The sequence below is a fragment of the Pteropus medius genome, unplaced genomic scaffold (genome assembly GCF_902729225.1).
Source record: "Pteropus medius unplaced genomic scaffold, Ma_sr-lr_union100, whole genome shotgun sequence".
In the NCBI taxonomy this organism is placed as follows: domain Eukaryota; kingdom Metazoa; phylum Chordata; class Mammalia; order Chiroptera; family Pteropodidae; genus Pteropus; species Pteropus medius.
In genome coordinates this window covers 20,070,728-20,097,047 of record NW_024344240.1, presented here as the reverse complement: position 1 = coordinate 20,097,047, position 26,320 = coordinate 20,070,728, and the positions used below count along the sequence as shown (strand labels likewise).

General features: G+C 40.6%; 1 protein-coding gene across 2 annotated transcripts in view; it reads right to left on the bottom strand.

The window, feature by feature from the left end:
- The window catches only part of PLXNC1 (plexin C1), a 139,278-nt gene that overhangs the window by 76,675 nt on the left and 36,283 nt on the right, over nt 1-26,320 (bottom strand). For both annotated transcript variants that reach the window (XM_039869055.1, XM_039869056.1), the window contains exons 5-6: nt 10,030-10,144; nt 2,447-2,594 (exon numbers count right to left, since the gene is read on the bottom strand). In XM_039869055.1, coding sequence (XP_039724989.1) covers nt 2,447-2,594; nt 10,030-10,144 — 263 coding nt within the window. The remainder of the gene's footprint in view (nt 1-2,446; nt 2,595-10,029; nt 10,145-26,320) is intronic.

Genomic DNA, 26,320 nt, shown 5'->3' with positions numbered 1-26,320 from the left:
TGATGATAGGCTATAGCCAGGTTTAGGTGCCTTTCAAATCCTACTGGTCCAGGGACCAGTTCTACTCAGTGGTATTTTCACTGCCACCCATTTTGGTATTAATATCTTCTTTTTATGAATTAGTGTTGACAGTAGATGATACTTTTAAAATAAAAGTCTTTACCTGACGGAATAAGAAGTTGGCATTCCTAATTTTCTTACTGAAATTTTATTAGTGTGTGATTCTAAAAGTCTGAGAGCTCTTACTTTAAGTTATTTCTCTACAGCAACAACATTCATCCTGAGAGCCAGGTGCCCCATAAAATTCTGCTCACATAAAGTAGGTATGTCTAAAATGATAATTCTCTGTTCTAAGACAAGGATGTTTGGAAGGCTGGCATGACCTCTCAGCAAGAGCATTTGAACAGACACTTGCAAAGTGTTGGTAGAACAAACATGTGGACAATTTAGTACCGAGGGACGCCCAGTGAAAATGTATGTCGATGGAATCTACAAGTGTCTAGTGATGAAGAATAGCAAAGTCATACTTTTCCGAGTATCACCTGTGCACAAAACACTATTGGGAAAAACCACAAGGAAATGAATATATTATGATCTCTGCTCTCAAAGCATTTACAGTTATTCTGGAGGATATAAAATAACTTGGGTGAAAAAACACAGTGGCACAGTCAAGGAAACAGGCTATGAGTTAAGGAAACAGGTTTGAGGTCCACGTCGCACTGGTAGCAACACTGGGGTGCCAGTGGGGGACCAAGGGGCACTGGAATGACCAGGACAGTTAGAGCAGAATCCAGTAAGGCTGTATGGACTTCCCCCCAATATTTTAAAGCGGAAGGGCAACAGGATCTGGTGTGAGGGTTGAGGTTACTCTAGGCCACGGACATTGGTTTGGCAATGGCCATTGGCTGGCTGAGTGCAAGAGATGGGAAGTGAGTATGCCTACTCAGAATGTGCAAGACATTCAAAACAGGTAGGCAAAGGTTAGGTGCAACTGATGGAGGCTCCAAAATCAACCAGCTAACTTTATAAGGTTATCTCAAATACTAAAGAAGTATATTTTATAGGTGAGCAAGATCTGCATTTTAATGACCAAAATTAACTAGAAGCATATCACAAAAGCTGTATAGTGTGGACGAATAAAAATGGAAAATTGAAGTAATTTTTCAAGCAATTCAGACTCAAACAGCCATCATGAGCCCAGTGGCTGAGAGGCATTTTTAAAGCTTGGCTCTCTGGCTTGGTGCATTCAATCTCTTTTGAGGAATTTAGGATTAATTAGGTAACACCAGCTCTCACCAAGAAACAGCTCCATTATGACGACCTTCAGCATTCTAGGAAGATGGCACCATGAACTTGACTTTACTTTCTGCTACTTCTTTCTCACCCAAAGGGACTCATGAATTCTCATTTGATCTATTGTAACTCCTAACCATCTCTGAAATCCATCCGCTTCATCCACAGCTCTCACTGTCCCCCTCACCTGGATCACTGCAATAGCCTTCCTTCTGTCTTTCAGAACTTGGTCTTTCCCTCCTCCAGCCCATTCTCCAACTGCCGCCATTCATTCATTCACGCAACAAAAATCTATTGATTGTAAGTGGCTACCTTGTGCCAGACACTTTGTGACTTTTTTGATATACATTTTCTATCACTCTGCTTTCCACCTGTCCCTACCGCATTTGCCTTAGCCATATAGAGCTTCTTTTGGCTTCTCAAACACAGCTTTTTCTTTCCTGGTCATCACACTAGTGGGTCTCCGATTGGAATACTCTTCTTCCACTGTGTCTGGCTCAACCCTATTCATCCTCCAGGAAGCTTTCCTTGCCCTCTCTCCCACCTCCAAGTCTACTTAGGCACCCTTTTCATGTGCTTCCCGTGGTATGCTCTGTTCCCTGTATTTATACACTACATTGCAACGAGCTGTTTATTTATCTCTACCCCAATAGGCTATAAATACCAAGACCAGGGACTATATCGGTCTTTTTTGGTTATTGTATACCTAGCATCTGGTGCAGTATCTGGCGCATCGTAAGCGTTCAATAACTGCTTTTGGTAAGAATGAATGAATGCAATGAACTTACAATGATAGAACACTGGTCACTTTATTTTCTCTTCTCACCAAAGACAGTCCAGCTTTTCAGATGTCTGAATTCTCTGAACCATTTCTGTAGGGTCAGCCCAGTGGTCTCTGGCTTTACTTCACTTGCCTATCCAACCTACCGTCCTCAGTCATTCTCCAGTCACGTCTGATAGTGGGGGCCTGCAGTCACGGATGAAGTAGAGCAGAGGTGAAAATCAGGAAACAGAGCGTAGGGAGAGAGTGAGTCTATAGCACGGGACTATTCATATTTCCTGTTATTTAACTTGCTTCCTGGGTCGTATAACTGGGAAAGTTCTCTTGCCTTCTTCACCTTGTAACAAAAAAGGCAACGAAGAGTCCACTTACCTTTGTCGGTTGCTCTGGTTGGGATGCTGCAGGTGCAGGTCTTGTTGGGTGGACTTTGACCCTTGCAGAGCTCCCTGCCGGTTTCCACATTCTTCGCCACACACTCTGAGTGTCTTGGAGAGACGACGCCCACCAAAGTCACTGTAGTCTGTGTGGGAAAGAAGATGATTTGGGAAACAAATCTTTATTTTTTCCTCATTCTCCCACCCTAGAGCCTTAAGTGCACTCACCTTTGACCTGCTATAGATGAATTTCTCAGATTGCCCATGTAAAGAGATGTTTTATTGGCTATTTCGTTTCTTCTTTTGTGAGTCACATATTCATATTCTTGGACTGTTTTTTTCTGCTTGCGTGTATTTTTCTTATCAATTTTTAAGAGCTCTCTGTATAGTACAGATATTAATTCTTATCTGTCATATTGCTGACATATACGTTCTTCTAATCTACTATTTGTCCTGCAACTTTTGTGTGTGCTGTCTTTTACCCTACACGACATGTTTTTAAGTAATCAAATGCAGGGTTTCTTGTCTTGGTTATAAACTCTTGCTCATTGGCAAATATAAGATTGTTCTACTATCTCTGTTGTTTTATTTTTTAAACTTACATCTTTAATCCATCTGGAATTTATTTTCATATATTGTGTGAGATAAGGGTCCAACTTTATTTTTATCCAGATGGTTAATCAGCTCTGACATAACCATTTAGGAAACAAAACAAAAACAAAACAAAAAAATTCCTTTCCTACTGAACTGAAATACCATTTTTGTCATCTATTAAATTACCGTATATCTGGAATCTATTTCTGAATTCTGCTGTTTCAATTATCTATTGATCTACTTCTACTCCAATGTCATCAAGTTTTTACTACTGTGACTAAATATATTTAACATCTGATAAGGCAAATCTCTCCTTATTTATCCTTATTTTCATAATATTCTTATCATTTCTCAGACATGATTCTTCCATAAAGTTTAAGATCATTTTGTTCAAGAGGAGTGAAGAGATTGAGTCTAACTGGAATTGTACTAAATATATGCATTAATTTTAGGAGAATTTATATCTTTGTGATATTCAATATTCTTATACAAACATATGATTTTTTTCACTTGTTTTTATTTGGTCCAGGGTTCATTTAAAAGGGTAGAGCTTGATTTCCTAGGTGTCAGCTCTGTATTTTTCATTGCTCGTTGCTAATATTATAGTTAAAGAAGGTGGCCTATGAAATCTAAATTTTAAAATTATTTAAAATTTTGTTTGTAGTTAAACGTATGGTGGTAGGGGCTGGTGTATGTGTTGTGTGTGAGTGTGTGAGTGTGTGTGTGTGTGTACGCAAGGGAACACAAAAAGAAAATCTTGAAATTTCCCCAAAGCAACTCTTACTGCAGTGACTTATCTAAAGGAACAAGGCAGCCAGTTCTGTTGAAAAGGAAAATTAAAGGAATTGATATGTCAACGGTGAACCCCTTTTGTATCAGGTGCATGAAAGGGATCTATCTGGTAGGAATGCGGGCTAAGCATTAGGAAGCTGGGAACAGAAAAAGTGGTAACCCTATTGCCCAGGATGAAGAGCTACAGTTCCAGACAACCTGGAAGGTGTCCATCTTCTGTTATACTTCTGATCTCTGCCCAAGACTTTATGCACGGCCACCTAAGAGTCTGCTGTCTTTTGTCCTCTAATAAGCTTGCTAAATCTATTCTGGCCTTGGAGTCACCCCCATCTTTCCATTTTCAAAGAATTCTGTTACTGGGCCACAGAATCATGCTGGAAGAAGGCAAGTTCTTACAGTCTAGCCTGCAAGAACTGAAGTCCAACCACCTTTAGGGACATAGGCACAGTAATGAACCCCAAACCATTCCCAAGATATTTGTGTGATTCCTACCTAGCTCATCTTCATCTTCACTAGCTGAACTCTCATTTATCCGCCTTCTTCAACTCACCATTTATATCTGCACCGCACATCTTAGCACATGATCACATCATATATTATCTTGTATACACATGTGTCTTAAATGTATTTCATTGTTCAAACATTATAACAAAAGTATTAGAATGTTTTTTAAATCCTTTTGTCATCAGCTGTTTAAAATTTTCCACATTTCCTTCTAGTGCTCACATAGTTTTTACATACCTGTAATTGTTGCATTTAATTCCATAAATATTTATAAAGCCCTTAATATGTGCTAAGGTAGTGAATACTTTAGTTAACCAAACAACTACAGCCCTTGCCTTCAAAGAGTTTATAGTCTAGTTGAAGCATGGAAAAGTCCACTAGACTAAAACTGGAGGGCCACACGGCACTAAGAAATGACAGAAGCCTGGGCTAGAACGGTACAGTGCAAGTGGGAAAAAATGGACGGATTCAAGACGCACATCAGAGATGGTATATGGCAGGGCTGAAAGTGGGGCATGTGTACAGGGAGGATTTTGGTGAGCAAATGGATGGAGGTTCCCTGTCCTGTGATGGGATGCAATGAGGGAGAGGCCAGGCCGCCCTTGGGTAGAAAATTCAAGATTTCAATTTTGGACGTGTTTAGTTCAAGATGCTTGTGTGATAATCGAGAGGATATGGGCCTGGAGCTCAGAGGAGCGATCTGGGCTGGAAATAAAGGGGATATAAACATACAGATGATATATAAAGCTATGGGAGTGGATAAGATTGTCTACAGACAGAGTAGAGAGTCAGAAGAAAGGAAGAGCCACAACTGGGTCTGAAACAGCTTTAATATTTAGAGTTAGGGGGAGAAGGAGGCAGCGAGGGACGCTGAGACACGGCCAAAGAGAAGGAGGAGAGCTTGGAGAGGGTGTGCACAAGAAGACAGGGTTTCGAGAGTGCAGCCAGTTGGCCAGGTAAGATGCGGATTTACAGCACCTGCTGGAATGGCTACATGGAGTGCACTCGTGACTTCAGCGAGAATGATTTCAGAGGGAACAAAAGCCTTTTTGGAGTTGATCTGAAAATACGAGACAGCAAGCGTTCTTCTTCAACTGCAGTGTAATGAGAGGTTAGCCAGGGAAATGAAGGTATGTTTGCATGATTTGGGGTTCCAGGTGAGTATGGTTAAAAAGCTGAAGCCTTGGCTTAATAAACCCAACATGGGAATCCTAGCAGGTTGGTAGTTCTTCCTTGAAGTATACTGATAAAGAGGGAATGAAAACACAAAGGATCAGGTAAAGATAGAAAGTTTGAGTGTCAATTAGCTAGTAATATCCATGGGGCCAAAGAACTTCTTGCTGAACTACATTCCACTAGGTCAACCAACATGCCTTATTTGACTTGACCATTCCCCTTTATTACCAAACAGTTCCATTATTTCCAGGTTTCTAATTCTATAAATGCTACTGTTTTAGCATCTGTATGCTTATGTTTTTCTCCTCTCAAGTTACTTCTTCAGAATTCTAAGCCTGGTATTACTGCTTAAAACAGAATGAATACATTTATGACTTTTGAAACATGTTGCCAAATTGCTTTCTAAAAAGATTGTGCTAATTGGCATTGCTAACACTAGGTGTTAGCATATCTTATTATCACTTTAATTTGTATTTATCTGATGAAGTTGAACATATTGCCATATCTATGTCTAACTCTCTAAACCTCTTCTTGTGAGAATATATGCTTTTGCCCACTCACTTTTTCGTGTCTTGATGTTTTTCTTTTTAATTTCTCCTAACTTTAATATCTTGCAATTAATATTTTACCTGTTACAAATGTTTTCCTAAAGCATATGCTTAGGAAAACATTATCTCTTATTTTTATTTTTATAATTTATTATATTTATTTTTATAATTTTTTTATTATCTCTTATTTTTGGTTTTATCGATTTCTTAAAGTAAGTCAAGTACACAAATATTTTTCTTTTGTTATTGCAAACTATATGGCTTCAAACCTAAGAAAATTATAATTCCAAATTATCTGATGCTCAATTCTATTTGTATTTTTCTGTGTCAGCTTTTCATATAAATTTCTTAATTAGCCTAAATTTTATTTTTATATTTAATGTAAAATGTGAATTATATTATTGTTCCATAGTGTAAGGCAGTTATCTCAGTGCCTTTTATGAAATAATGATTTTGTTTTCTCTTATTTTATGGTATTTGATCTTTAAATCTTTTTACATCTATTTCTGAGATTTCTACTCTATTCCATGAATCTATATTCCTATTTTTAAACCAGAATCATGAGCTGAATTATTGTCATTATACTTATGTTTATAATCATATGGAAATGGTCTTGCTTAAATAATTTTCTTTTTCAGATGTATTTTGGATATTCTTCTATTTTTCAGTTTTAGTTGGCACATTATATTTGTTGCAGGTATACAACAATTACTTAACTTACAACGTGATCACACCAATAAATCATTCCAGATGAATTTTATATTAATTTTGAGACATAGTCTATTCAAATTTTCATTGGGATTGCATGAAATCTAGAAAATAGATTGGGGAAGATGTGACATTTTTATGATATCTTCTCACCAAGAAACATAGTATGTGTCTGGATATATTCAAGATGTTTTTCATAGCTGCCAAGAAATATTTTGTGTGTTTTTGCTTTTTATTTTTATTTATGCTTATGCTTTTAATTGATAAGGTTTCCCTGTCATTAATTATAAATAACCTCAACAGACCACCACTCCACATTCTAACTGCTATTAGAAAAAAATTGCTTAAGACAAGCTATTGCAAAACCAAAATTACTACTTTTGGCAGCTCTCTTCAATATGTATCTCCTGGTTAAAATAATTTTAAAATATAGGACATATACCTTGTTCTTTGTTTTTTAAGATTATACTTGAGTGTTTCTGTTGTTTTTAATGAATGGGATCTTTTTATTAATGGACATTAAAAGTTTGTTTCATCTTACATGTAGTAAGGTTATTAATATTTGAATTTTATTGACCACATACCACTTCATTTTACTTTTATTAACTTGAAATTATAAAAGCTAACATACTTAGATTTTGCAGATATACAACTACTTAAGAGTGGCAAATGATATTTTTGTCTGTTCCATTCCAATAATTATTTCTATTACTTGTATCTTGTTTTACTGGACTGGACAGAATGTGATGAATAATGTTTTTTTTAATATCAGTGATGGTAAAATTTCTTGTTTTTGTTTGGACTTGTAAAAAAATGTTTCTAGTGACTCTCTTTTAAAAACTATGTTGTTTGTAGGAAATAATTCACATCTTTATGTTTTAATCAGTATAAGTTATTTTTACTGAATGTTAAAAATCTCCTCATAGGTAAACATGAATAAAATTTTACATAATGAAAAAATTGGGCCCACGCCATACATCCTTTTTTATGTTTGTCTGTGTATGAGAGAATTTCATTTTTCTTCTTTTTTTACTTGTCTATGTCTTTCCTCTTCACCACATCGGTCATTCCATCAGGGGAGTCCATATTTACAACCTAGTATGAACTTTTCTATATTGTCTCCAATCTCAAATAATCATGGATAATTACACATAAACATACATAGGGACTTTTTTGATTAATAAAAGATCATGCTATATATACTTTTCTGTACCTTGCTGTTTTTACTCAACAAAACCCCAAGGAAATCCCTCCAAGACAACTGGAATTGCTGTAATTATTTTTTTAAATGCCGATCCTAACAAGGATGAAAATATACTATTTTCTAATTGTTTTGTGTAAAGAGACTAAGCTTCTTGGGAACAGAGTCTCTGCATTATATGTGGAGCGTGTTCTGTACCCAGAAAGCTACTAGAATGTAGAAGGTATATGATGGGCGGTTCACAAACACTCTATGACCTGAGCTAATACGTAGAACTGAGGAAAACCACAGACTGCCATCTCTGCAGGTCAAGATCGTGTATTATTTAGATAAAGATCTGAGACTTCCAGGTAAATCATATTGATGACCATAAAGACAGAAATATTTTTGAAATAATATGACCAAGAGATGGAATCAGACATCTTATCAACGTTGTTAAAATAATCAGTCTCAAGTTGGTTTCAAAGACTAGCTTTACTCAAATTGCTAAATTCTTATCTCTTTTACCTTGAGAGCGATGGTAAGCTGGAGTGAAGTAATGTTTGTGGGGGAAGACTCTTGAGGGATTAAGGTAAACCACAGTGGAACTCAGGGTGGGTAGGAAAGCACTGGTGGTTGTTTGGGTGGTAAACATTTTTTGTAATGTTCTAGACTAGATATAAATGGTGGTTAATTTATGCCAGTGAACCCAAACATAGGTTAGCAAATTGTGTAAGCAGCCTTTGTACTTAATGAACAAGTTACTTTCCTTCACTATATTTAACTGACTTATTACCCCTAAAATTTTCAAAATGATAAAAAAAAAATCTTGCCTTGTCTTAACCACTTATCAGAGTTCTGGGTGTATTCAAGGATTATGGTATTTTCTATCATTCTCTATCAGCACCAAAGTCGACTATTTTTCAGACTGATAAGAGAAATAAAAATTTGGCCATATCTATGCTTAGATGCCTAAGTATCTTCTTCACAGAATCTACCCCCTCTTGACTCATGCCTGGCAGAGGTTTAGATGGTTTTGAAAATCTCCCCTCCACACACCCAGGAAGACAACAGAAAGTGACAATAGCCAAATAACCTTAAATCCTTGAGTCCTGATCAGTTATGACTTGAAAGCTTGGTTCTTTTATTATTTATCACTCATTAAATGTCCTGGCTTTCCTTTATTAAATGTTAAATCATCTTAAGTGGTATGGTTGTTGCTATTTGAAATGGCAAAGTGTAAGAGTCAAGAAAAAGTGGTCCATTTCCTTGTTAATGTGGCATTCAAATAAAACAGAGCAAGCTCAACAGGCAGGTCAACTGGTTGCTGATGGAGATTCTGTACAATTATTCATAATACAAGAGCCATAATTAGGGATAAAATGTCTCCTTACAACACCACTGAGACAGCAAGGCAGGAATTTCATTTTCCCATAGGGCGTGGTTGGCATGTAAATCAGAAAATGCTTGAATAAGCTCATTTCCTTCTCTCATCCAATGACAGGGCTGATATGATGCCAATGGTAGTACTGCCAGAGCGGGAGCCCACTGGCTTTCTTTCGAAGGGACCCCACTTTCAACAGTCACTGCCCACATTGCTTTCTCTTCCCTCTACCAATATTTCTTGAACGCATATTCATAAGACAGTTGTCAGGAGAAGCCTGAACACATTAGAAAAAGGAACGATCAAACAAAACGAAATTCTATGCTTAAGTCGCATTTAAGGCATCTTGTTGACCATGAGCCTGAGCTTCTTTTCTTTCTGTTATTTTAATTAATGTTTTTCTACTACACTAAAAGTCCACCTTTAAATTCAACTATGGAGGGTCATCTGCAGCTCCACGAGGTGGACAGCTCCGTGAGGGCAGGCCACAGCGTGTGTCTCTGCTGTATCCCTAGTACATTGTAGAGTGTAGGGCATCTGGGAGGCACTCAATATTATATTAGTTAACTAAATGAAAGACTCTCCTGACTAAGCTTATTTGACTGCTAAGAGAGATTTTACATACGAAAGGAAGTTAGCACAAGTATGTAAAATGAGACAACACAATAGAGACAAATAAAAATCTTTTCTCTTACCTTATCTTTACTTCTTTGAGATATGTGAATTTGAGGGCACTGTTTAGCTCCTGATAAAATATCCAGCCAGTTTTCTGAGTTCTCTGAATGTACACAATCATCTTTAAAAGTACACCTATTAAAAAAAAAAGACAACAAAACAGCAACCCCACACGTGCGTTAGTTAAAACTGTCTCATACTGGCTTCACTACAAAATGCCAGGCTTTGTACAGTGGGGTTATTGATTTTGAACAAGGACGGGAACATGATGCTAAAACCATGAAAAGCAACAGGAAAACAGCAGAGCATTTTTTTCCCATCATGTCTCGGAGCAGTGAACAAATGCAGACAACACGCTGAACTTAGACTCCTGAGTCATCTTTCAAGATGACATCGCCAAATACATTGAAAGTGCATCCTCTCATGGATTCTGAAATTAAAGAGCTCCTTTCTAGAAAAACTCAGCAGAAAATAGCTCAAGAAAAGGTTTATGTGCTATATACATTTTAGATTTGCAATTCATTCCCAGAATATCAACCTATTGTGTTATTTTTTTTTAAAAGCTACTATCTTGTACTTTACAGTATGATAATTAAACAAAAATATGTCAAGGGCAGAGTCTTCCCAAGAATTTGATATTACCAAACTATCTGCTACATATTTATTTCTGCAGATAACACCAAATTATATCAAAAGATATAGGTGAAACACTTCTCAGGGCCACTTTCCTAAGTCGGCCAGCTCAGAGGATGTCCCAAATAAATCAAGCCGTCCGTGGCCAAGACGAACTACCTTGATAAACATGACCAGAAGCCGAGAGGGTGAGATCACTAGTCTGCTTGATGTCTTGGTCGCTCTCGGCCATGCTAACTGGGGAACTCTTGCCTCACCAGAAGGGCTGCCAACCCGACAAGAAGAATGAACACCAAGTGCCATGTTATTTTCAAATGGTGTTAGACTCCGCAGATGTTTCATTGAATAATATCAAGGAAAGAAGAAAATATCTTTGTTATCTATGCTTCCTCAAGGCCTAAGGTTAAAATGAAGGGGTAGGGAGAAGCAGTGACAGTGAGTTTTAAAAGAAACTGAAAATTCATGAATCATGAGATTGAAAGCAACCAAATGATAACTACATTCAGCTGTGCGGAGTCCCTGAGAGGATCTAAGGAGAATGAGATGTAGGCCCAAATAGTGTATCTGACATGCGTTGACATTTCAAAAGTGTTTTATTCCTTCTTCCTCTTCTCTCTTTCTCTCTCTTTTTTAATTCTTAAGAATTTAGGCCCTATGGCTTCATCTCTGAGCTCTGTGCTAATTTGAATATGATAAAAATAGAACAGGAAGCTGGTGAGTTTCATTAAACATCATCCTGAGCACAATATTCTCTGCATGTCATGATATTCTGACATTTTGGGGAACCCTGCTTATAGTGAGCACATCTGCGTCTGAACCCCCCTACGTCTGTGTTATTTCATTCTCCAGCATCATGACCATGGGGATTTTCATCAGAGATTCTCCGAAGCCATAAATTTATCTGACCCTTGATGGCTAGCTCATTCGTCATAGACATTAAATTCAAATTAAACCACCTCTCAATGTCACGGGGAGTTTGCAATGGAGGAATGAGTACCACTGGATTGAAAAACAGAGAATGACAAGGCTGGTTCCTAATTTTGAAATTGAAAGAGATATGACTGTCAAAAACTAGCTGTCTCTCATGGGCACTCTAGTTTGTATAAGGCACTTCCTCTGCCTATAAGGAAAAAAAAAAAGTCAATCTTACAGAGATTAGAGTACGAATATTTTTGTAGGCTCTTAATGCTGCCTCGGAGTCAAGGCCTAAGGCTGCCAAAAAAACAAGTGTAAAATATTTCATACAAATAGTACTACAATTTGCCAATTTGTAGGCAGAAAACAGTAGTGCCACTGAGTTATCACTCCCTTTTCTGAACTCCTATAGCATTTCCTGTCGGAACCACACGTTTTGGTATTTAATCATATGCTGCTTTGAATTACAACTTAACTGTTTCATATGTCTATGTCATTTCTCCCCAAGTAAGCTCTAAGCTCCTCAAAGGAAGAGAGAATGTCTTTAATATTTCTTCAGCAAATCCCTCAGTGTCTGGCAGCACGATATGCAAATACTAGGGTTTCAATAAATTTTTCGAATGAATGGATGAAATATGAAATCTCTATAGGCCCTTTCTGTTGGTGATTTTTCTTTCTAGAGTTTCCCTATGATTTATGTCTGACTCCTACTTACAGTAAAGAGACTATTTTTAACGTAAACTAGTTCACATATCGTGTCAAGAGGGAACAAATTAGGAGTTGAAGATTTTAGTTTATCTTTTGTAAAAAGTAAATAAATAAAAATAATAAAATAAAAAGAAAATACATAATGAATGATTCATTTCCTATCTTGTATTAGGTAAAAACAAAATCTAACCACGTTAAGCAACTAAATGTGAATTCGTTGTTTATAAAACACCTCAGAAATTTCTAAACTCCCATTCCTTGCTTCTTACCAGTTAAAAAATAAAAAAGCGAACCGCAACAGCAAGAATGTATAACCAGATGGTCAGCCAACAACAGTGTCTTATTACTGCTCCAATACTGCAGATTATAAAATGTTCATGACAGCACATTACCCACACATTCAAATTTTTTAAGGAGGGGGAGCAGATCTTAGCGTTTCTACATTTTAATAATCAAAACCAGTCACTTTGAAATGATCCCTTTTGAAAGCCATCCCTCTTATTCCTATGTATGAACAAAAGCAATGATCAAGTGCATAAATACTTAAGCCACTGCCCAAATAAAAGTAAAATCTCATTGTATGAACATGAAGCTTGGTGAGGCTGATCCTCAATGAGGCACTCTCAGATAGACTGATTTCTTAACTGGCTCCATTTCACTTTCTTCAGGCCACAGAGAGAAGGGAAATTGGATTCGGATTAGGATGAGCGCACTCTGGAGAAAACAGCAGAGATAGATTTGCTTTTACCTTATTCTATTGCTGTTGCCCCACCCGTTACTGAGAGTCTATCCAAAAGTCGTAAGATTCCCAATCACTATTTTATTTTTCTAATGCTTTATCCCGTGAGATCACATACCTACACGGTAAGGCCAATGTGCAGCACTATTAGCCTTTTTGCAAATTAGGAAATAAAGCCAGCTCAAATGCAAAGGACAGACTGCCTGAAGGAGAAAAAACAAAAAAACAAAAAACAAAAAACAACATCCAAAAGTTAATTAAAAAACAAACTTTCCTTGGTGATAAACATTATATGTGGAAACAACTTAGTGAATGAAACTATTTCAGAAGGCCTGTACTTATTAGTTTGCTATAAAATCTGCTGTTTAATTATTCAAAATAATAAGAGTTTGATACTGCTGTTCAACTATTTAAGTTTGTGGAGCACCCCTAACTAATAATAAAGTATGTTCAAAATCTACCCAGGCCCCAATTCAGGAACAGGGAGATTCCAGACACTTGTTTCTAAGTTTGTCGTTTTGGATTCAGCAAGTATTTTCACACAATGAGTTTGCTTCCTGAGTTTATGGAAATCTGTCTAAACCCCAATATCCTCAGGTATCGACCTCATCACACACCTGCACGGAGGGAACACTGCCCTGTGCTAGGCTCTGGTCTGAGTGTTCATAGTTAGTACTTCCCCATTAGTCCTCACACGACCTCTTTCTACAGGGATGAAACAGAGGCCCCGTGAAGTGCAATAACATGCCAAGGTCACACAGCCACAAATGGCCAGTCTGGCTTCAGAGCCACACACTTGGCCACTCAGCTAGCTGCATGGCCTCCTGGGAGCCCTACCTGCCATGTGAAAAGGTACACAAGGACAATGACGTTCAGAGTTTCTCCTAGCTTCCTGGGGCCTCAACAGTGGTTGGAGGGTGGGGCTGGGGGTGGATCAGTCTGTGGCAATAGAGATGGGGACCCAAAGAGCAGAGAATAGAGAAGGTGAGGCAGAGTCTCTAAGATGAAAAAGGTAGCAAGGATTTGGGAGGAGTAGGGATTCTGAGAGGCCTCTAATTTTCATTGATCACCAGCTCTGCATACAGGATATCTAACTATAGGTTAAAATTCCAGGAGGCCCCCAACTTACAAATCTACTGTGTTCCAAAAAATTTGCTTGCAAACCATCTGTTTGTAATATGGAATACGCTTTTCTCCCCATAGAAATAATGTTATAAACAGAGCTTAGGTTTCCAGGTTCGTCCACAAAATGCATTTATCCATAATGTTATTTCAATACTATACATTTGCAATAAAAGAGTAACAGAAAACAATGAGATTGCAGCCATTTACATTATATAGCAGTTTTTCTCCTTATTTGTGTTTCAGCTCAGCTGGTAGTCTGGGAACAGTGCCCAGCTGGATCGACTTTTAAATTTATTATTATAGTATCGTATTTATACAGTATTTCTATTTTTTAATGGGTATGGCTTAAATTATTAATTGTTTTCATGCCAACACAAAGAACAGGGAGACCCACCTCTGAAAAGAGCTGAAGTTTCCAGGCAGGTGAAATGCCCATGGGCCAGGGGACCTTGAGATTCTGACTATTAGGCTAGAATCTCTCAGTAAAAATTTACTACTTACTCAACCTTGAAATAGAAACTCTGAACTCAGAAATGTAACTTCTACTTCCTGCCCCTCAAATTTCATCAGCATCCTCTAATCTAATTGTTCACCAAGAGCTGACAGTCCCTGAAGGAAACTGATAACTAAATATCAGGTAATTGGCTCGAATGTGGGGGTTGGTGTGACCTGTTCCAAAGATTCTATGTTGATATAATATCAGAAAACTTTTAACAAGAAAACAATCCAGCCTCTCTCTCAGGGAACAGGATATTGTGTCCATGCTGGGGGAGGTTTTGTTATAAGAGCATCCCAAGGTCGTCTGCTAAGTGATTTGAAACAGAAGTCTGTATTTTTAGGAAAGGCGCAGAGCCCAGGGGCGGGGCCAGGTGGTTCCCAGAATGAGGATGTTCATTAATGTTGTCAGTCCATGAGGTGAAGAAACCAAACTTGAATAGAAGAGAATAGGAAGCCACTGTGACAAACTAACTCTGAAGTCATGGCCTCCAGAGTCAGGAAAGGGGAATGCCAAAATATAAGACCAAAATAACTGCTTGGAAAGCTGAAAAATTGGATCTTCATCACTGAAGCTGAAAGTCAGTCTACATGATAAAATTATGCTAATAACAGAGGCAATTTAGATTTGTTTTTGTTTTTGTTTTTTAAAGCAAAAACATCTAACATGCCAGGCAACATTCTTTCCAGTGATTTGGTTCATTTACTCTTCATGGCAAATCTATAAGTATGACAACTGTCCCTGCTTTGAAGATGGGAGAAACTGAGGCATAGAAAGTTCCAAACTGCTTTCCCAAGGTCATAGAATGAGTAAATGGAGGGGCTCAGATACAAAGCCTGGCAGTGTAGCTTCCAAGTCCATGGTCTCATCTACTATCCTAAGTTGCCTCTACAGGAGTTAACACTTACTGAGCCTTTCCCATGAGCCAGACCTTCTTCCTAGGGCTTCCTAGGAATCAGCTCATGGATCCTCACAACTTTTTCTCCACAAAGGGAAATTTCAGAGATGAGGAAACTGAGGAGCAGAGAGGTTAGACAATATGGTGTGAATCTTAGCAGTCTGGCACTGGTGTCCATACTTTCACTACTGTGTCAAATTCCTCAACATGATAAATGCCATGATAAAAGTTAATAGGTCTTCCCAGAGCACGAGACATAGGAAAATATAGTTTTTATTTCATTTCTCAACATTTCTCAAAGTGTATTCTTTGGATTGTTGTGGGTGTGGTAAGGGTTCCATTGCCGAGAAGTTTGGGAAACACTAGTTAAACACACTTCTCTGCTGCAGGATTTCTCAGAGTCTTGGATATGCTGTGTGCTTTGTAACTTTCCAAGACAGGAATGAAAGATGCACCATCTTCCAACTTTTTGATGGAAGGTCAGAAGTTCTGATCATGTGCATTGGGAAACACTGCCTGATCTTGGTTAATGAGCAATAATCCAAATGGCGGTCAAACTAGAAAACTTTGAGCCTTTTTTGGCTTTTTCGCACCTGTCATACTCAACTGACCGTGACCTATTAATTCTAAGCATCGCTCCATGCTATCTCCTGCATTCCACCCTCACCCATCACCTCTCACCTAGGCTCCTCCAACAGTCTTCCGGTTGGTCTCCCTCCTTCTCGCTTCCAGTGGCTCCAATCAGCCTCTACACCTATCTCTAGGTTACTCTAAAGCACAAAACTGATTATATCACTTCCTACTGAAAAACCTTCAACAGCATCCTTTTGCCTACACAAAATTCCACCTATGTGACTGCTTTTCATGATGTGGAACCTAGAACACATGGTTCCACACTCCTCTTTACCCCAACTCTATGATCTAGCCCCTACTTCCTCTCTCAACACATCTACAGGTAATTGTGTGTTGGTGAGTGTGTTGCTCTATTTAGCCTGCAAACTCTTAAAAACACGGATCCCTAATATCTAGTACATCGTGCCTCACAGAGAGCAGTTATTCGATAAATACATGCAGTGCAAACATCCCCAGCTCTTCCTAGCATGTGCTGTTCCTACTGCCCAGATGTCCTGGGGTCTGCAATGCTTGGTAAGATTGTGTTCTTTGTTCAAGTTAGTTCAATGTCACCTCCTCCATGATGTCTGCCCAGCCTCCAGGTAAAGCAGTCGCTCCCTCCTCTGTGTCCCCATGGCACCTTACACATGCTCCCGGTACATATACCACATTGCATTAGTCGCTGATTGCCTGCCTCTCCGACTAGACTGTAAGTCTCCCAAGGCAAAGGCCCATCTTTTTCATCTTGGCCCCTCCAGGGCCTGCTACCATATCTGGCATTCATTTTGCAAATATTTACTGAGTGCACACTGGACACCAAACACTGTAGTAGGCACTGGGGACACATCAGTGTATAAGCCAGTTAAAGTCCCTCTCTTAATAAATTTACTTTCCAGTGAGGCACACAGACAGAAACCAAATAAGCAGATAACCATTTAAAATAATTTCAAATTGAGCTATGTCTTCTCCAGAAACCAAAAATATAGCAGGGAGGAACTACTTTAGATAGGCTGGTCAAGGAAGATGGCATTTCGGCTTGGGACTCAAGGATGAAAATGATCGATCGAGCCACATCAAAAGTAGTGGGAACAGCATACCAGACAGAAGGAACAACAGGTGCCAAGGCCCTGAATTCACTTAAAGTTTGGTCGCTGCAAAGAACTCATTAAAGACCAGACTGGCGAAAACTTATTGAAGGAAGGGGAGCATGGTTCTGTGAATGACAAGCTGGTGACCTTTGGCAAGCCGCGTGCCCTCTCTGTGTGTTAGACACTATGAGATATAGAAATGCAGATACTTTTTGTTTCTACCTCATGGAGTTGTTACAAAAACATATACCTATTTAACTGAGGCTTACTATAAATAGTAATCATTGTTATATTTATTACACAGGCAAGTGAAACAGAATCTAGGTAAAAATTTGGATAACATAAGCCAAACAAACACAAACCGGTAGTGATGAGATGGATTTGGGCCCTAAGGTGAACCAGATGGTCAATTTGCTCACACACACCAGGTCAACGTTCAGCATGCCTTTTCTATGTAAGGAGGCAGACACAATTCAAGGCTTCTTGGAAGATTCTTAATCACAACCTTCCTTCTTCCCAAGACTAAAGGGTTCTCTGGGATCTCCCCACACCTTGAGCACCAGCTGAGAGAGCACTTATCACGCGTAATGAAATGATTTGTTTGGTGTCTGCTTCCTATAGGAACCTGTGAGCTTCTCCAGGGCGGAGCTTTACTCATCTTTGTTTCCCCCGGGGCCTGGTACAGGGCCTGGCCCATGGCTGGTATTCAACAAGCCTTAGCTAAATTGGATTAAGAATTAAATTTTAAAGTGACTAAATTCTTGTCTATGTCTCCATGATACCAGCGTAAGTTGTTCCATTGATTTCTGGATTGCCCTGTTAACTGGCGCAGTGGGGAAAACCAGCCTTTGTCTTAAAATTTTGAGCTATTTAGCACACAGAAAACACATTTGCAGACTGAAACACTCACACAAAAGGGATTTGTGGCCTTCACTCCATGTGGTTCTTTTGTGGGTGATGAGTGTACTAAAAGTTGCCATTTTTATTTCCAAATAGAAACCATGAACTGGAGAATTTAAGTGAGGCATTTAAGAAATATAGGTAGCATGGAAGTAAAAATGGCAAAATGATACCTTTAGAGTCGGGAAGATGTGGGTTCAAAGCTGCTCTCCCACACGTTCTCCGTGTAACTGGGAGCACATTCCCTAGTCCCTCTGGGCCTCAGTTTCCCCACCATTAAACAGGTGGCAATAACAACCCCATCTTTCTGAAAGCAATATTGAATACCATGCTTGGCATGTCAGAAATGGTCCACTCTTGATACAGCAGAATACAAACATCCAAACATTATAAATGTTACAAAAGAAAGAAAGAAAGAAGACTGGCAGGAAGGCTTGCCATAAAGATCTGAACATTGTGTTTGAAAGTGGAGGAATTGCTGGAAACAGAACAAATACTAGGTCACAAAGACAAGTGAAAACATTTGAGGAATTTAAAGCCAATCAATACATACTTATGAAAGTGCCTGCTGTCTGAGATAAGGTCATTTCAAAAGAAGCCATTCCATTAAAACATATATTTACTAAAAGGGGTGTTCTAATGGTACTTGTTCCAAGTCAGAGAACATCAATTAAAGAGATGGCACAGATAAGCAATTTGGATGCTGAGGTTCGAAGACCTCAGTGGCCTGCTCTCCCAAACAAAACCGGCTTCTGTGTAAGGTGAGCCTTCTCCCTGTGCCGGCCGCTGTCAACTGTCAGGATACCAAGAGTGGACCTGCGGCCCTTAATGGTTTTTTTCCTCTCTTTACCTTTTGCTCTGAAATAAGTAGGATTTATTCACAACTCCTCCAACAGCTAATGAAGATGGTGAAGAACCCAGGGGATTTAGGTTCAACCAAGACCCCTCTCCAGTGTTAGAAGGCCCCCAAATCTCTTCTAGCATTCTCGGTAACCCAGATGCATGGTTCAGCCTCTGCCAGGGTAATTCAGTAATGCCCCGAGGCCCAAATAACATATTCCTCTTTGCTCCCCACTGCTTCCACCCCACAGACAGTTGTCCTACTTGCTTCTACACAATTAGTCGGCACAATGGGGTCCTCGTACGAGAAGGAGGGGCTGCCCCCAAATCCCATTATTATCATTATTGCTGTCATTAGAGCCGCACTGGACCGTAAAGGAGTGTCACTGCACAGACTTCAAACACAAGGACACATCCCGGATCGGAAGGAAAGGAGAAACGAATGTGGAATTAGAACAATCGTCTGTCTCGAATTGCTTTCCTGGCCACTCAGCTAGATGCGGCCATATCCTATGAAAGGAGACGTCCCCAAAGCTGAATGCACTCCTTCAGGTATTGGCTCAGATGACCCCTTCTCACTGAGGCCTTCCAGGACCTCTCTGGTTTAAACTGCAACCTCTCCTGCCTCAAGTCATCACTCCCTAGGCCCTCCTCTGCTTTATTTTTCTTCGTGATATAGATCGCCATCTCACACGCTATTTCCTTCTTTACTTTTACACTGTCCATCTTCCCTCATGTAGTAGGCTGACTAATGTTTCCCCCCAAGTTTCCATCCACCCAGAACTTCAGAATGTGACCTTATTTGTACATGGGATCTTTGCAGATAATTAGTTAAGACTCTCGAGATGAAATTATCCTGGATTTAAGATGTCCAATACCTTGATAAGAGAAAGGAGAGGGAGATTTGGACACATAAGGAGTAAAGGCCATGTAAAGACAGAGCAGAGGTTGGAGTTACGCTGCAATGAGCCAAGAAACACCAGGAGCCCCCAGAAGCTGGAGGAAGAGAGGAAGGATTCTCCTAGAATCTTCAGAGGGAACATGGCCCTGCTGACATCCTAAGTTTGGATTTCTGGCCTCTAGAACTTTGAGAGACTAAATCCGTGTCGTTTCAAGCCACTGAGTTTGAGGTCATCTGTTATGGTAGCCCTGGGAAACTAATGCAGCTCACGAGAGGGACCCCATGAGGGCAAAGATTCGGACCCGTGCTGTTCACCACCAGAGAATCCTAGTGCTTAGAAGAGTGTCTGACACATACTGGGTGCTCAACGAAGATTTGTTACATGAATGCGAGAATGCTCAAACTTTCAAAGTGGAAGGGTTTCTGTAACTCAGGTTGACCCTGAGTCCCATTGCCTTTCTTATGCATAATCAGTCACCCATGAAGGGTCTATCTGGACCAAGTTGTCCCCTCTCCTCCCATCGCCATGAAGGATAGTGGCTCTTTCTTGTTTCTTTTCCATTTAGCTATAGAAGTAGGCAAAGGTACTGGTTTGGGAGTTAAAGCTAAGCCTAGATTTGAATCCTGGCTATACTACTTGTGCAGCCTGTGGTAGGCAGAATAACGGCCCCTGAAGATATCCATGCCTTAATTGCTGGCAATGTGACTATGTTACCTTAAATGGCAACAACGACTTTCCAGGTGTTATTAAGGATCCCAAAATGGGGAGATTAGTTTGGATTATCTGTGTGAACCCAAAGTACTCACAAGGGTCCCTAGAGGAGGCAGGAGGGTCAGAGAAGGAGATGTGATGACAGACACAGAGTTCAGAGCCTGAGAGATCCAAAGCTGCTACAATGCTGACTGTGAAGATGCAAGGAGGGGACATGAGCCAAGGAATGCAGGCTGCCTCTAGAAGCTAGAAAAGGCAAGCAAATGGATTCTAATTCTCCCTACAGCCAGCAGAAGGAACGCAGTCCTTTTACCACCTTGATTTTAGCCCAATAAACCCCACTGCCGACTTCTGACCTCTAGAACTGTAAGATAATCAATATATGTTGCTTTTAGCTGCCAAGGTTGTGGTAATTTGTTACAGCAGCAGTAGGAAATCAATACACAAACTAAGGCTGTTTTCTCATCTCTAATAGTACTTACTTCACAAGGTACCAGGAGTTCTACATGGAACATGGCATGGAAGGTACAGGGCATAGTATCTGGTGTAGGATAAGCACATTCTCCTCCGTGTACAAAGACTCTGTCTTCTGGCTGGGCCTGGGCTCAAGGCAGGCTTCCTGAGGGAGGGTCACTGCAACTGCATTCTGAAGAATAAGTGGGGGCCCCCTGATGGAATCCTCTACTGAAAAGCCCTCAATGGCCTTCTCTGCTGCACACTGCCCACCTCTCATGCTGGCAGACTGGACGGAGTAACTCAGGCTTCAGAAAAAGCTGGCTATGGGTTACCATGACCCATGGGTTGTCTTAGTCAAATTTTAGGGCAACAACAGCCCATAGCCCTTTGGGTTAATGAATGGCCCTGTGAGGCTTGAGGAAGAAATGCCTCTTGGATGACAGAGGAAGGCAAACCTCAAGACAGGAGAGCAATGCAAGGAACTGGATGTATCCATAAGCAAGTCATTTAACTCTTTTTGTTTGTTATTCTGAAGCACGAATATGTTTAGTGTTTAAATTTCAGTTTTCTGTGTTCAAACTCCCCTTTTATGATTGCCAACCCTTTCAGAAAGTCTTATGGGGGACTGGCCACCGAGCCCTATTGTTAGGCCAAGTTGAGAGACAATCTTGTTCTCAGTCTTGTGTGTAGAACAGCCTCCCAGCAGCCAAAGACCTAAAAACTGCTTCCAAGGGCTGCCTGAAGGTCCTCCAACTGTCAATGTGAAAGAAACGTGAAAAACTGAGGGAGCCTCCAGACGCCTTACAGCTTGAACGCCTGGGGGGCTTTGTTCTTACTCTGTACACATCCTCGGCAGAGTGGGGTATTACAGGACGGGACAATAAAGATGAGTGTGGCCCTTCCCGCATGGCCCATTTTTCAAGAGGACCCAGACTTGGTTCCATTACATGACGGAGACCTAAGCAAGTAGAGCCCCACAGTGATGCTGACAGCAGTGGAGGGGGAACAAGAAATCGGGAGAAATAGCTGCCAAGTAGATAACTTAGGAAGATATGTGAGACAAACTCGCTCTTTACAAAATATACCAAAAGACAATGACCTTGGAAGAAGTAGGGTTGGGAAGGGCAGTACAGCTAATGCTTGGGTTAACACGGTGCATCTTCTCCACTACCATCAGAACAATGTTTTAAAAATGCAAATATGATCATGTCAGTCCTCTAATAAAAATCTTTCAATAATTCCCAGCACCAACTAATAAAATCCAAACTCAGAGCCCTTCACATGCTGGTCTCACCCAGCACCCCATCTACTCCCTTCCTTCTAGAGCTAGTGCTGGAGTGATATAACTCAATCTGCCACTCCCTCAAAAGACCTCTTCTTGTGCTGTTTCTTCTGCCTGAAATGCCTCCCACCCACTCCTTCCCTTGGTGAAAGTCTACTCAGGCTTTACTGGCACCTCCTCTCTGAAGCCTCTCTCAAGCCCGGTTACAACGAATGGTTTCCTGCTCTGGGGTTCCACGATCATAATGGCTAACATTTCTTGAGTGCTTACTATGAACAGGCACTGTGCCTAGGGCTTTATGCACATGATGATTTAATTCTCTCCAAAACCCTGTATGGTGGGCATTAGTACAACCCTGCTTTATGGAAGAGGAGATTTGGCACGGAGAGGATAGGAAACCTGCAGGTCACACAGAGGCCCAGATTCAAACCAAGCAGCTGGTTCCAGGACCTGCATTCTTCTCCCTCTGCTGTACCACGCCCACCACCAGCGTGCAAGTCTCCGCCCTGCATTGCTGTATCCCCCAAATGGGCCATTCCTCCTACGTTCCTGCTCAGTAATGACATCTCTGTCCTTCTGGTCACCCAAGCCAGATATCTGCACCCCTTCCCCTATAATCTCAGCACCAAAGTCCTTGTGGCGCTGGGAAAAGAGTGATAACTCACCCCACTGCACCCTCTGACACTCAGCTCCAGTGTCTCTCAGAAGCCCTTCCTCATCTGACTTAGGTGCCCACCCTCTGGGCTCCAACCTGGTGCCTAGTCCAGGGCCTAGGAGACAGGAAGACTCCAGTGTATGTCTGGGTATAACTTCTTTATTTTCTTTGTGAGGACTTAAATCATAAAAGAAAGAATAGACCTTCCAGAAAAATAGTGGCCACCTTGGTATTTCATCTTATGACCCTATTTTTAGCGTGTCAGACTCGAGGGGGGATCCAGTTAATCACTAAGTCCTGTCAATTCTATCTGCCAAATAGCTCTTAAATCCACCCACTTGTTCCCATTGCCACTATCCTCTCTCTAATTTAGTACTTAGCCTCTTGCTGGTTTACCGGCACCTTCTAAGTGATCTGCCAGCTTTCAGCGGTGTCCCCTCTAGTCAATCTTGCACCTAAAGAATTCTTGCTCTAAAACACACATCTGATTTAGTCTCTCTTCTAACTGAAGCCCTGCAATGGCTCCCCGAAGTCCTTCCAATAAAATCCAAATTCTTTCACATGATTTATAAGACCCAGCTTCATCTTCCCCTGCCTGCCATGCTGTTCTCATTTCCCAATGCTCCTGTGCTAGACTGTATGCTCCATCCCACACCGAGCATCAGCACGGATGCTCTCCTACAGCTCCTGGCCTTGACGCGGCCTGTTCCCTGAGCCAGCTTCCCCTCTCTCCTCTTTTACTGGCTGACATCTGCTCATACTTCAGGTCCCGCTTAGACATCCCTTCCTACAGGAAGCCTTCCCTGACCTTTTCAGTTTGGGTTTCTGTGTGCCCCCATGGAATCCTCCACTTCCTCTGTGCTAACCCTTATCGCACTCTGTTTACTTACTGGTAGACGGGTAGCTCCTCAACTTAATTGAAGTAGACTAGATTACTGTTCCTGATTCAATCTCTCTTGTACTAGGATTACACATCCATAGCCTTTGCCACGTCCCTTTGCATTGTCACCCACTAGAGAAAACAAAGTATATTTCTTTACCTCATTGATGTTGGGCTTGGCTACGTCACTTGCTTGCCAATAGAATATCAGCAAACGTGACGTGAGCAGAGGCTTTGAATGCACTGTAGAGTTTAGCTTGGGCTCTTCTGCTATCTGCCTTGAGAAGAGCATGTGCGAGCTGACAGACGTGTGAAGCAGACCTGAATCAAACTCCCCACCTGCAGCTTGATGAAGAGCCCCTCTTCAACACCTTCCTACCTGCTGTGCTGGAGCTGACCCATGGGCAAAAGAACAAATGTTTGTTTCTGTAATCCACTGAGAATTTGTTTGTTACTGAGTATCATTAGAGCAGAAAACTGACTAATGTACTTGTCTATGTCCCTCACTAGTTTCAAGCTCCATGAAGGCAAGAAAGAACTATATCCCAAGCACCTCGCATAGGACTTAGCACATTGCAGGGGCTCAATAAATATCTGTTGATTAGATGTATGACTGAATGAATAAATATTGGCCACTGACATTCTGTCTCCTAAATAGCAAGTGAATTCCTTAAGGCTAAGAATGGCAACTTATTTCTCTCAATATCACCTAGTCGTCTCCCTTCTCACACTGGGTTCTTGGTAGATATTCAATAAATATTTGTTGAAATTAAATAAATTGAATTTTGTGGGCTGGTTTGGGAATCTGTCCTTAATTTATGACATTGCTTCTATGGGAAAATGCATTCCGCGTGCCAAAGCAACTTGCAAATGAACTTTTGGAACCTCACCCGTTCATTGGTTCCGGATTGCCAGTTTTGTGGAAATCCATAACTGAACACATGTGCTATGCTTTGCAATATGGGAGAAACTGAGAAACTGCTTCCAAACCCAAGATATTCAGCCTGCAAAAATTCACTTTCCACCCACACAGACAAATGCAGAACAGGTTGGATTTGAGGTTCCAACAATAAAATACTAGACTTTTTAGAGCTCATTGTTTATCTAATTGCTTTTTATCTGCTTATACTGGATGCCTATTCTTAACGCCCGATCAAAAGGAAGTTAAGATCGTTTTTCTTGCCCCAACCCCCAACAAATCCACTTTCTAGACACGTATGCAATAAAGTTCAACCTTCCCAACAAAGAAAATAAGTTATTTTTCTAAATAAATCTGTGACATTTAAAATAAACACAGTGGGATGCTCTACAGTTATAAGAAAACATCCCCCTTTAGAATTCCTAATTTTGAATGGTACTGAGAACTTAACATGAGTCACAGATCTGAGGCTTAGTTTTATTTAATCTCAGGCCAGAATCAAGACAGTTTGAAACCAAGTGATCTGACATGGCTGGGAAGGGCCATTGGTCCACAGATCCAGAATGTTTTATGATACCTAATGCACAAGCCTCAACCTGCTATTGGTAGACTTTCCCAATCACTCAATCTACTCCATTCATTTAACATATACCTACTACATGACAGGCACTATTCTAGATTCTAGGGATACAGTGATGAATAAGACAAGGTCCCTGTGCAACTTACAATTTAATAAAGGGAAAGGCATAGAAATAAGATCATTTCAGATAGTGGCGGGGCAATGAAGATAATAAAGTAATGTCATCGTGAGTGAGGTGAGGCTACTTCCGCCTGGATAATCAGGTGGAGAGGTATGCGCTAGGACCCAATGATCAAGAAAGAGCCGGCCATGGAGAGATCTGGGGAAGAGTATTCTAGACTGAGGAGACAGCAAGTACAAAGTCCCTGAAGCAAGAACAAGCTTGGCATATTCTTAAGTCTGAAAAGAAGCCAGTGTGGCTGGGGTAGAGTGAACGGAGAGAGCGGCATAAGAGGTCTGAGAAGTAGCAATGGGCCAGATTATGGAGAGCCTCATATATGGCAGGCCCTAGTACAAAGGGAGTCAGACGAAATTCTAACATGGAAGCCGGTGGAGGTTATTAAGCTGGGCAATGACATGATCTGGTTTAGATTTTAAAAGGCGGGAGTAAGGGAGTAAGAGCAGAAGCAGGGGAAGCAGTGAGCAGGCTTTCATAGAAGCCTGGAACTCGCTGCCCACCATCAATAAAAGCCCATGTCCTCAATCTCTTCTTCAATTCTTACTTTCGCCTTCCTGCTCTTACTGAAACCAGGCTCTCCCTGAGGACACAGCTTCCCCACAGCCCACTCAAGGGCTAGCTGTTACCTCTTCTTCATCGCAAGTGTCCGGCTTGTGTCTTACTTCCTCTTCTGGATGATTCTTCTACCCTTTCTTCCTAAGCCTGCCCCACCCTAGCTTTGAAGCTCACGCCATCAGCCCACACCACCCCAAACTCCTCCTTGTTGTAACCATCTGCAAACCAACCCCACTTAT